Genomic DNA, 12,544 nt, shown 5'->3' with positions numbered 1-12,544 from the left:
CCTAGCAATCTCTGAGCTGGTAACAACCTAGAAATAATAAACAGAGGGACAAACTGATGTCCATAACATCAGCTGGTCTCTGGTGTTGAAGAACATGGAGCCCAGCCCAGCCACCACTAGGCCCAGAACGGAGATAACTAAGAATGAACAGATAAATAAAAGAGTTTGCTTGATGAAAGGGCCTTGGAGATTTTTCCACTGTTTTCTTTTTACTCTCCAATGTGAGATTTTGGAGATATGGCTAAATTGCTAAATGACAGCAATCAATGGACTTAATTCTATAAAAGCCTAGTCCCATTTTCAGGGAGGCTCCTGTATACTTTTCCAGGAGGTTGCTGGACTTTCTCCTCTCCAGCAGGGATGTCTGCCAGAGAGAACTACGGACTGGACAAAGGGACACGTAGCTGTGGCCATGTGAGGATGAGAGATACTAACTCCCTTATTGTCTTTACTAGTTAATTTGACATTAAGCAATCTATCATCCCTAAGTTTTTAATTTTAAAATTATAGGATCCTCTTAAAATTGATAATTAATGATCTAGTATAAAACTTGGTAATATGTAAGTTGCCAACATTTAGGTGGTTAACCTTTATTGATTATTAACCTTTTAGATTATAGCTTCAACATTCTGTTTTGATCTCCCAATTTGTCCAGATTTTGTGCTTCTGCCTTTTACTTTAAAACAGTTAAGATCCTGGTTCTGTTTGCAATAAATCTTGTTCTGTGCATATACATCTCATCTGCTATCTCAGTCCATTTGGGACAGTACCTTTTCAGTGGCATCATTTCAGAATTTACCACCCAGAGTGCCTCAGACTCCAGAAGATCCTTCTTTGGCCCACAGATCCCAACCATTCCTGCTCCCTAGTCTGCTTGGATGCTGCACTGACAAACCATGACTTCCCATTGCTCATAAAACACCCTCCATTGACTTCAAGCAACCTCCCCAGTACTGCACCCAGCAGCATTAAATCCCTCAGAGGCAGGGATCAGGCCCTTTTTTGGTGGTCAAAGGCCAAAACTCTTTCTGAGAGGCCAGAGGTGGGACAGGGGAATCCCATAGAAACACCATGGCCTCCTCCATCAGCAACTCATGGTTTGGAGATCCTGCCATGCCACCACCTCCTCACTCAGAATGGGCTGTGGTTTTGCCACCCCCATATTCAGACAAGAGTTACTGTGTCATTAGATCAATGAATGGCATCTTTAAACCAAGTTCCAGCTCTTCTGCCTCTTTCCTCTTTATTATTTTTAGCCATTATCCTTTCACAGAAGAAATATCTATGATTTGAGATAAAACTCATCAGTTATAACCTCTCACATTGCACCAATCCCTGCCTTTTAAATCCATAATACAGTTTATTCTCCAAGTGCTGGTTACTCCTTTGGGTTTACTATGGTTTTGAACTATGCAGTTTATCTCAGTCTGTTGGAGCACTATGTCCAGTCTAGTCACAAACCATACAGAACTCATTTTCAAATCATGAGTGACCCAGATCTGAAACGCTCTCAGGCATGAAGACAAGCTCTTTCATTCTCCACCCAAGAGAATCAGAATATTACCTATCACCAAAACTATGGATTAGGAGAATTTCTGGGTCATATTGCAGCAAATACAAATTACTGGAGGCAATGTTTTCCAATTATTTATCCCTGAAGAGGATCGTGGCTCTGTTTCTTCTGATGAGGACAAACCCATCCTCGTTGGGCTTGCCTGCCTCCTAGTACAGCTCATTACTGTCTTATAGTTAGACCTGCCAGACACTCAGTCCACCAAACTGGTCTTCACCATCCAGAGGACAAGGGACCATACACTGCCCTCCATCATGTCTGCTGCCTGCAGACAGATGTCTCTGCAGGACTGACCTTTGATTAGCCCTGTGATGATCCAGGTTAGCATGGAGATTAACAAGGCAGGTCACAGGGACAAGGACCCCACTTTCAGGGGAAGAAGAGGGCCCTTTGTAGAGCTTTTGCAGAATCTCTACTACAGCTGGAGAGGGCCCAGCAGGTGCAGCAGAAGGAGACACGTTGGGCATCACTCCATTGGAAGGCAGCACTGCAATCAGGATCTTTTCCAGTTCCTGACCAGCCCTGAGAGTAACTGAGCTAGCCTTGAAGAAAGCTCAGCTGGCTGCGGGGTCTCCATCAGTGCCTGCAGCTTCTCCATGATTCTTCCTCCCTTACCACTAATAGGGCAACATATCACTGTCATCCTTCTGCCAGGATCCCCCCCTTTTTTTTTTTTTTTTGGCATTGTCTGTCAATCTGACATCCCACCATGTGCAAACCACTTCTTTGCTCACATTCTGCTGCTGGCAAAGACCTCCTGGAAGCAGCCTGTGGGCTGTGCCTGGCAGGGCCTGTGCCAGAGACCTGCTGGGCTGTATCTCACCCTTGTGCTATTGCTGGGAGAGGCATGAGGGCAGCCAGCAGCACTGCAGCTGAGAGTACAGTCGTGCCAGATCCTGTGGGCACAGCAGGATCTGGACACCAGGGCTGTGAAGGGCTGGCAGGAGAAAATACTAATCTTCAGCTGCTTAGGAACGTACTCTCCAGTCCTTATGGGTGGTGTCAGATTTGTTTTGTATTTCACTTTTTCCAGGTCTTGAGTGGATGTGAAAGGGCTTGTTCTGTACAAACTGTGTGAATTGATAGGGAAGATGTGGGCTTTGCTTTGGCATCTCCAGCTAAAGCCTCTGTCTAGGTCCCTTCCTGGGTGGTAATCTCTGCCTTATCTTTACATCTCCTCCCTCCTGATTTTTTTAAACAACTTGGCTCCAATTGTTGCTATGGGGACAGATGCAGGAATGTGGCAAACTTGCAGGAGGACAATCCACATCTCCCAGACCAAGCTGCTCTCAGGAATAGCACAGAGCAAGTCAGATATGCTACAGAAGTGGTTATGATAACAGAGAGTTTACAGAGATGCCCCTGAGCCCTGGTGCAGTATCCAACTGCATGGCAGGATGCTGTTTGTAGCTCAGCTACAAACTTGATGGCTGAACTACAGGCTGGAACAAAACACTGGGGAAGTACCCGGGATCAGGAAGAGTAAGAACAACTGGGGACATCGTGGGAACTGCCTTGGTGTGCCTTCTTTCCCCCCCCCACATTGGAACACCAGGTTATAGCAGTTCAAATGCCCTCCCTCTCCTGCAGACTTTTGCCAACTGCCAGAGATCATGTAGGCAGTGGAGCTTCTCCCACTGGAAGAAGCAGGTTCAGTAGAGGGTAGTAAGGAAATTCAGACTGTCTTCTGCCTTGTGTTGAATACAACAGTCTCAGCCATTGCCCAGTCCGCCCCCCGAGCTTCCACACCACTCAGCTTCCTGATGCTGTTCACCACTGCAGACTGGCAAAGCCCTGCTGGGTTGCATGGAGCACAGCTAATTTACACCAGGATATGACCTGGTTTTCCTTATAATCTGTTTCACAGCTCTAGCTCCTCAAGTCAGATGCCTGAAACCTCAAACTCTTTTCAAAGTCACTGGGCAATGGTTTTAACCTTGTTTTGGCCAGGACCCATGATGGGTTGAGCTCGTGTCACAAAAGGCAGCTGTGAAGGGAGAGCTCAAAACCTCTCCAGATAAGACCTGGCATAGATCTAGGTCCGATTCATTCCTGTCTTCCATGATGACATTCTCTGAGTGTGATGTATGTGTTCATCATATGTATACTTATATTAATACATATGATTTCTCTTCTTTTGCAAGAGAGTGGAAAGGTCTGCTGCCAAACCTACCAGATACAAGTCCTTGCACAGCGCTAAAGAACCAGTGACAGAGGACAGCACTCCTTCTGTCTCCCCATTCATGCCCTGCACACCTCCTCTTATTGTCAACAGGAAGGCATGACATGGACATCAGCAAAGAGGCTGTATCACAGTGAGGTCAGCTTTGGCTTAATGAACCATGACTGTTTAGGTAGTTCAGACAAAGCAGTGACTTAGACATAGGCAGGGTGATGAGAAGCAGTCTGTGAGATACAGGGTTTTGTTAAGGATTTGCGTTTAACCCTTTTAGCTTTCTTTGACTAATGACAACAACAAACAACCTTGTAGGGCAATGGGATGGGAAACAAACTGGGTGATGACAATCTGCTCAGTGAGTGACTCTTGGATAAGCCCACACTAGCCTGAGGGGAAAAGAGTTGGTTAGTTGGGTCATTGAAACAGCAAAACAAGTCAAGGAAGTCAGCCCAGCCAGGAAGAGCAGTGACCAGGCAGTGTGCCATCTCCAGAGGCTGTTGTGGTAGGTCAGAGCTTACCTATTTGAGGTGCAGGGTACCCGTAGTGCTGCAGCTCGTCAGTGTCCTCTCGCTTTCTGTTATCTGTGGACCTCAGCGATTGGCTTCTGGAATTATAGCGTCCATTGGCTATGGCAAGGTAATGGGTCATGTGAATACACCTTGGTTCACTCTGCAAGATCTTTCACTACAAAGGTTACATGTATGAACAACAGCGACCTGCAACATTGGGTTGACACGACCGCCTGCTTTCCAACCCCAGCACCCCTGGCCACCAGCAGTCCCCTGGGCTTTAGCACCAAGCCAGTCTGCAAGACTTGGACTGGCTGGTAGTTCAACCTCTTGTTTATCAGTGGCACTTGAGACCATGCAGAACATGATCCCTTATGTCTGGTATTTAATGCACTGCAATGATTTTGTAGGAAGCCTGTGCTCTTTGCTGCACTTGTGGAGGATTTAGCCTTTTCGGATGCACTGACAATGAATCACTCCATCTCTAGCAGTGTTTAGAGATCTAAAGTGATGACTGGCAGTATTTTTTGGTGGAAAACTCTCCCTTGCAACCAACATCTACTTAGCAATGCTCTGTAGAATAACCAGAAAATGCTGAATGGAGTGGGCAGGCAACAGCTGGTGAAAATGAAATGGATAACTCGAAAAGATGTCTCCTTTGCAGACTGTACCCTACCACCAGCAACAAAGAGAGATGAAGGTCTGGTACCAATGAAATGGCTTATGCACCAACAGAGCTGTGGCTGGGCACCTTTCCAACTGAGGTGAGAGAGTGAAGTTCCTGATCCTAGTGTCCTACCTGAAGAGTTCCCACTGAAGAACATGGTGTTGAACCCAGAAGGTGAATAATACATCCAGTAAAGGCATTTAATTCCTGACTAAGAGCTAACACCTTTCTTGTTTCCAAACCCACACTTCTGCCAGCTTTGCATTTGCATTCCATGTGGATCAGTCCTGAATTTGTTAAAGGGGAAATGAAACATCCATTTTCCATGGTACTGGGCATGTTGCAGCCCTGACACATGCCCTCCCTAGTAAACAAAGAAACAACCAAGAAATAGCAACCAATTGCCACCCAACAGGGCTGCCTGTTGTAAGTCAGGAGAGCTCAGCTGACTCTACCAGAGTCATCCAAAATAGCAGAGACCAGAGCTGAGCCCAAGGAATCTATGATCTGGCAACCAATTTGTTTCCAAACAGCAACTATTGGACAGAGGATCTTTTTTTCCCCTAGGAAGAAAAGCAGTCAGACATCTTTTTGAGAAGTACAAGCTGCCAAGAGATGAAATGGTGACAAATTTGATCCCAGAACCCTGAGAAAATTAATAAAGGTTAATGAAGCTTCAGTGTGGTGGCAGGAGTCTTTATTGCCATCCAAAAAGTGAAAGCAGAGGAGGGACAGAAATGATTCAGAGAGTCCCTGCCAGGAGCCAGACTTTATATTCTATAGCTTGGTTGATGGAAGAGGCCCATCTAGTTTGAGAAATTATATTATTTCCCATTACTTTTGCCCCCAAACAGGACATCAGTAACCTGGGAACCTAAGAACTGATCACACTGACTTTTCCAAATCTTGCCCCAGGTTGCAGGCTGCAGACTGGATGGAATGGGATGGGGCAGTCACCCACCAGCCATCACCAAGGGACAGGCACTGACAGACTCCAGGACTACAAACATCCTGATATTTGCATACAACTTGATTTTATCTGGCTCTTCACTGGAATAGAAAGGGCCCAAATCCTATTTTATTTAGTAGCTACAAATAATGAGATTTTCCTCTGTAAGATTCAGTTTCTTAAAAATGCCAATTTCTAAATGACTTTCCAGTGTCTTGAGTTTTCTTAGGAGAAAAGATAAATTACTCCCATATTTGGGACACATCACAAGCTCTGCTCCATTTCCAACACCTATTGCTTGCTATACCCATATGTTTTCATCTGCTCTGATTTAAGCTCTCTTCATGAAAGCATACACACCACAAGAACATACAATATGTCTGTCTGCAATACATCCCTAAGTCTCCCAGAGATATTTTTTTTAGGCTAGGAGTAGAAACAAGGGGTAGATGTAGTGCTTGGATGACTTTGTCAGCTGCTTAGAGTAAGGAAAGTGATGAGGAAAATCCAGGACTGAATACCCCAGAAGCAGCCAGTGAGCATAGATGGATGGACAGAGAGATAGGAGGCAGGTCAGAAGGAAGGAAAGATAAAAGAACTTTTAACTCATAGAATGGGTTGGATTGGAAGGGACTTTAAAGATCTCCCATTTCCAACCACCCTGTCATGGACTGGGACACTTTCCACTTCTGTCAACACTGTTAATGAGAACATGTAATGTGTCAGACAACAACTTGCAACACAACCAAGGGATGAAAACAGAGAGTGCAGAGACATTGTGATGTCGTGGGCCAAGGTTTTAACATCAAAGCATGTCTCACCAGAGCTACATACTCTTCTGTCTATGCTCATCCCCCAAACAGGAGAGGCAAATAAAATAGCAGGATTGTGAAAATTATACAGGTAAGCCGGGGTGGCAGGAATGAAAAGATGGACCAGAGCAAAGAGTAGAAAGATATAATAAAAAAACCCCCATTGAAATGGGGTAAATATATCTCAGTGCAGTAAAACCAAAGGAGAAGGTGTTGACTATAGAGTTGCTGGGGCATCTTACATCTGCTAAAGCAGTAAAACTGAGGACAGAATCAGTAACAAACCCTAAAAACAATGATCTCAGCAGATGTAGAAGAGGGTCATTTTGGAGGCTGCTGTATACATGGCAATTGCACCAGCTGAGGAAATGCCCAAAGCATTTCCATTTGAACTTCTGAGACTTGTGAAAATGTCAGTGGCTGAGATGTGTGATTCCTGACATGAAATGTCTAAATGACTATTAGAAGAAGGGATAGGATGAAGTCTCTGCAAGCAGCAGCAAGTACCTATAGGACAAGGCACTCTTCCAGTTTGTAAGAAATTCTAGTTTGACTTGCAGGGAATGAAGATGCTTTTACACACTCACAGGATATTTCAGCTTGATGGCTGCAGCAGAAAAGCCATTTTTTAAATGAAAAACAGGGGAATCAGAGAACGAAACTGACGCTCAGTCTATTGAATGTTAAGTGAAATATGTTTTTTCATGCCACTAACAGTCCTTATACAGTTATACAGATGAAAGGTTAGATCCTGAACCCACTTCATGCTGGTAATCTAGCATGGATAGATGAGGCTGCACTGGTGTCACACTTCTGCACTGCAGGGCAGTATGAGACCACCCTTTTCTCAGCCTAGGGGAGACATATCTGCCCAATCTGCTTATTCATAAATGTCAGAACTGGTTTGTGTTGCCTCTGCCAGATGGGATGGCAGGATTTCAGCTGGCTCCTCTGCAGATTTTCATTCCCCAGGAATAAATGCAGCCCGCCTACATCTCTGATTGTTCTTGCATTTCTCCAGCACTCCTGACTTCCAGCACCAGGGTTGAGTCCATGATATCCCCCCTCTGGTTTGGATGTTGTCCTTCTGAGTTGCCCATCCAGCCTCCTTGCAAGGACCCTCTGCATGCCAAGTTGTGAGCAACCACAGCTTTTAGCATCACCCAGCCAAGAAGGCCCACCAGAGCACAGCTGGTATCCCCTTCCATCCAAAAGCGGTGGACCTGGAAAGCCCCTCTGTAAACATTTGCCACCACACTCAAGTTGGCTTTTTTTCCTCCCTCTCTATAACAGCAGCTCCTGGCCAAATCCAACAGATGGACGGAATCTCCCCCTGTCTGTGCCAGAGAGGAGGACATCACTGGATCCTTTGCCTCCAGCAAGGAAAAATCAGTTACAGCAAACACTGAATGTTATCCTTCAGATTATGTCTCTTGAGCTGAACATCTGCCACGAAAATTCTCTGCCTGAGCCAAGCTACTGTTACCAGACAAAGTTTACTTTCCAGTTTGGGATGAGCCTTTATTACAGTTTTTCCTCAGCATTTTACAGGTTTGTGTTTTGCCCATGGAAATAACTTACCTGACTCACTTGCTGTTGCTTTTGGGTGTGTGTCCCTGGGGAAATTTATCCAGATGAAAATCATAAAGCAAGAAGCTCCATTACATGGAACAGGAGAGATGGTGGCCCAAGCAAGTGGAAAAGCATAAAGACTACATACAAGTGGCACCTCTGGAGTCATTCAGCCATCCCTGTGCGGTGATTCCAAACAACTCGGTGGCCTCCAGACAACACATTCAGATTCAGCTCTGGGAACCACTTGGCTATACCTATATTTTGGTGATCAAGCTGCCAGAAGTTACACCTCTTGGAAAGGCTGAGAACCACCATTCCCACCGCTGCATACTGAGACCTGCTGAAGGTCCACCTGAGGCAACTTTGGAAGATGAAGGGTGGTAGGACCCAGAGAATGTCTACCTTGGGGAGGAGCTGCATTACAAGAAAGATTAAATTCCTCTAGAGCATTTGCCATGGACAGGCAAACTAAAATAACTGATGAAACTTTCACAGATGTTATGCAAAAGTTCATCTCAGCAGCTCCAGGGAGATGAATGGCAGCACACGAAGTTGTTCCCACTGAGAACCTGTCCCAGATGCAATATCAGACTGATACCTCTCCTGCTGCTGGAGATCCAAATAAACAACTAAAACACTCTTGCTAAACCATCAGCTTATGAGACACTTTGACAGAAGCAAGAAAGCAGAAGCTAAAGAAAAGGGAGGGGTTTTACACTGGTTTTGAAGGTGGTGGTTTCTGTGTTATTCTAACCTAACTTGCTTGGCCAGCAGCTGATTTTGTTTTCAGTTGTGGTATTTGATGCAGTCTGAGTTCAACCTGGGTTAGAAAACTGGAGCTGAATCACTGATCGTGGTATTAGATTCCTTGGACAGGTTTCTATTTACTCCCACAGTAAAGTAAAAAATATCAGAATGCTTATTCCTGGGGGCTTTTTTTTGCAGTTTTATGCAGTTTATAGATGACCCTTCAGTCAAGGAAAACAGCAATTTTTGCCTGTTTACTTTCTACTAGAAAATTAGGGTGTCAGCTACTCCACAACACCTGGAGACCTATTCAGGTCTTAATACTTGCTACTGAAGTGCTGCACAATTCAGGATAAAGATATTCTTCTGTTGTTCTGTCCAGTTCTTTTCTCCTTTTCTCTCTCTATTTTTTGGGGTCTTTTTTCAATTTAAAAAGATTACGCAGAATCTATTTAACTGCAAAGTATGATGAACACTTAGGAAAATAACATTTCAAGTGGAAGAATCAACACCCTACTCATCCTTAATGAGAATAACAGTGACACATTTAAAATAGGATTTCTATTCTATTTTCAAATCCTCTCAGGTTTTAGTATAGATCACAGTAAAGAGAAGGAAAATGTATGTGAAAAAGAAAAGCTCTTCCTGGCTCAAAAGTGCTCTTGGACATGGTTTCAAAGACATTAAGGGACAGATAAACTGAGGAGTGAGTTTAGAGCCAAATGCAGAGGTTTGGTAGATAAGAAGAGATACAGGTTTATTTCAAGGTAGGTCACAGACCTTAAGAAGTGCACGGGCAAGTCTTCTTGAAAGATTAATTATTCACATCTTCCCTCAAATGCTTTCCAGCTTTCCAGCATGCAAGAATCACAGCGGGGCTCAGCAGTTTGTCTACAAAGAGGCCCTTGGGAAAATTAACCAGAATTCACTTACTCATTTCAAAGGGATAAATCAATTTGTACCACCCCACTCTGTGGATGTACTTTCTTTCCAAACTAGGGTCTTCTGCTTAATTTAAGATCCTTTCTTCCCAAATAAGCTCAGTTGAACTAACCACACTGCAATCTGGAGCAGGGGCTGACTGGATATATAATGGAAAGAGAACAGGAAGACAAGTGAAATAATTTATTGAATCATAGCCCACTCCCCGCAGGGCAGAAACAGCCTTTTCTGCACTTAAGATCAGCTTTGTTGAATGTTCTGGAAAAGATGAGTAAATAATGAGTAAGCAGCAATTCATTCTTTACTGTTGTGCTCTGCACAAGGAGTGGAGCTGGAAACCCAGCACAGACTTCTTGGCTCAGTGATGCCCACCACCCCTCTTCATCCCTCCTTGCTATGGCAACCTCAGGAGATCTGTTATGAAGAAGAGTAAAGTTTGTTCTCTGAAGCAGAATAAGGGAAGATGTTACATCTCTTGCTCAGTGCTGGTGAGGCTGGACACGGAAAACTGTGTCCAATCTGGACCCACTCACAGTTGAAGAGGGATGTGAAGGAAACAAATGTGTCCCATGAAGGACTTTGCAGATAGTTAGGGATGGGGACAGATGTACTGCAAAGAGAGGCTGGGAAGCTGAGTATCCCCCTTGTTTATCAGACACAGTACGGGTAGTCTAAGGTGTTTTTTCCTGTTGTCCTGTGTACCCCCATGTTCAAAGAATGGCCACACCTGCACAACCCCTTCTACCCATCCAAAATGCCATCTCCACTCTCTACTTCACTGCATCATACACCAAGACTGGTTTGACCCTTCCTCCAGCTCCACTGAGGCTCACTCAAGTCCCACAGCTGGGCCCCTCTTCAGGTCCAGCTTCCAGGCCCCTGTCCACAGGTGGCTACACTCTTACCCTCAGTGGTCCAACCCACAGCTGTGTTATGACTACAGAGGACAGGAAGGAAGGAAGGAAGGAAGGAAGGAAGGAAGGAAGGAAGGAAGGAAGGAAGGAAGGAAGGAAGGAAGGAAGGAAGGAAGGAAGGAAGGAAATCCTAATAGTAGCATGTTTCACATTCATGAATGTTGTAAAAAATTCATGAAATCAATTTAGCCTTTATTAGAGGAATATATTGATGTCCCCATATTTGAACTTCCCCTTTACCAGGAGGTGCTTCCCTGCCTTTGAAGACAGCGGAATTTTCCCCAGTTATTTGACTAGTTGGAGGATTTATTCAAACATGCTCTACTATGAATTTGAAATAAAAAGAAGGGAGTAATTATAATCAGCCATTTGCTTGCAATTGCTGGGCTGAGCTGCTTCTGCTGTTGTTTTTTCCTCTTTATCCCTCTCTCCACTCAGCAAATGCAAAAGAAGATGATTTTAGGTTCACCAGCTCAACTCATTGATACCCCCTGGCTGACTGGCATTGTCAATTTGTCCTCTGCTCTCTGGAGAAGAGGGCTTGGAAAGAAGCTGCATTGCAGAATGAGCATCTGCCAAAGACCTTGCTTTGCTCAAGCCTTGGTCTAACAGCCAGATCTTTCTCTACATCTTAGTGCTGTAGATTCGTTTTGTAAAAGAAAGGGACACCTTGACGGGGAAGGTGAACTGAGCCAAAAGACTAACATCTCACCTAGCTGAGTGCTGTATTTGGGAGGGAGGTTCCAAATAACAACTAAATGTCATCATCTGGCAGTGGCAAGACTGATCACCAGAGTACGAATACCTGCTAATAGATTCCTAGAAATTACCCCTCATTTTTAGGGTAATTGATGTTTACAAATATGCTAAAGGCAAGTCTCAGGAGGACGGACCCAGGCTTTGTTCAGTGATGTCTAGCGATAAGACCAGGGGAAATGGGTGCAAACTGGAGCATAGGAGGTTCCACACAAACATCAGAAAAACCTTCTTTGCTGTGAGAGTGACAGAGCCCTGGGACAGGCTGCCCAGAGAGGCTGTGGAGTCTCCTTCACTGCAGACATTCCAAACCCGCCTGGACACGTTCCTGTGTGATGTGCTCTGGGTGACCCTGCTCTGGCAGGGGGGTTGGACTGGATGATCTTTTGAGGCCCCTCCCAACCCCTAAGATTCTGTGGTTCTGTGATTCTCTGAAAGGCCTGGATCTGCAAGTGTTTGTGTTGGAGGACGTTTGTCAGCACATGCGCGTGTGCATGCGTGACCGCCAGACAAGCAGGGGAAGGCAGGGCCATGCACAGCTGAAATCGCATGCTTCCCTGGGCTTGCCAAGCCCCTTCAGCAGTTTCACCGTGTCTCTAGAACATCCTTTGTCATTTCTGGTGCTGAAGCCAGGCTCCTCCTGAGGCGAGCGACCCGCTCACGCGCGCGTGCAAGGGAACATGCCTCCACTTACTATTGCACGCCTTCCTATTGCACAGCCGGCCTTCCTCCAGGACTCCCTCGCAGACAAGGCCTTCGTTGGGAAGGGGTTTGCAGGTGCGCATGCGGGTCTGCAGGCCTCCCCCGCAGTCCTTGGTACAGTCCCCCCAAGCCGACCATGGGTTCCAACCACCTGAGCAAAATTCAGAAAAGCCCCGTCAGCTTCGGTGAGAGCCCAGCACCCAGGAAGCTGAGGCAATG

The 12,544-nt window shown here is 45.4% G+C and overlaps 1 protein-coding gene across 10 annotated transcripts in view; it reads right to left on the bottom strand.

Moving 5' to 3' along the window:
• The window catches only part of ADGRB1 (adhesion G protein-coupled receptor B1), a 286,572-nt gene that overhangs the window by 150,292 nt on the left and 123,736 nt on the right, over nt 1–12,544 (bottom strand). For 8 of the 10 annotated variants that reach the window (XM_051612439.1, XM_051612442.1, XM_051612443.1 and 5 more), the window contains 2 exons: nt 12,318–12,476; nt 4,271–4,378 (listed from right to left, as the gene is read on the bottom strand). In XM_051612439.1, the coding sequence (XP_051468399.1) occupies nt 4,271–4,378; nt 12,318–12,476 (267 nt within the window). The remainder of the gene's footprint in view (nt 1–4,270; nt 4,379–12,317; nt 12,477–12,544) is intronic. The other 2 variants (XM_051612448.1, XM_051612446.1) reach the window with 2 other exon arrangements.

This window comes from Apus apus, chromosome 2, assembly GCF_020740795.1.
Source record: "Apus apus isolate bApuApu2 chromosome 2, bApuApu2.pri.cur, whole genome shotgun sequence".
NCBI lineage: Eukaryota > Metazoa > Chordata > Aves > Apodiformes > Apodidae > Apus > Apus apus.
Note: the sequence above shows the minus strand (reverse complement) of the source record. Positions and strands in the feature narration are given on the sequence as shown.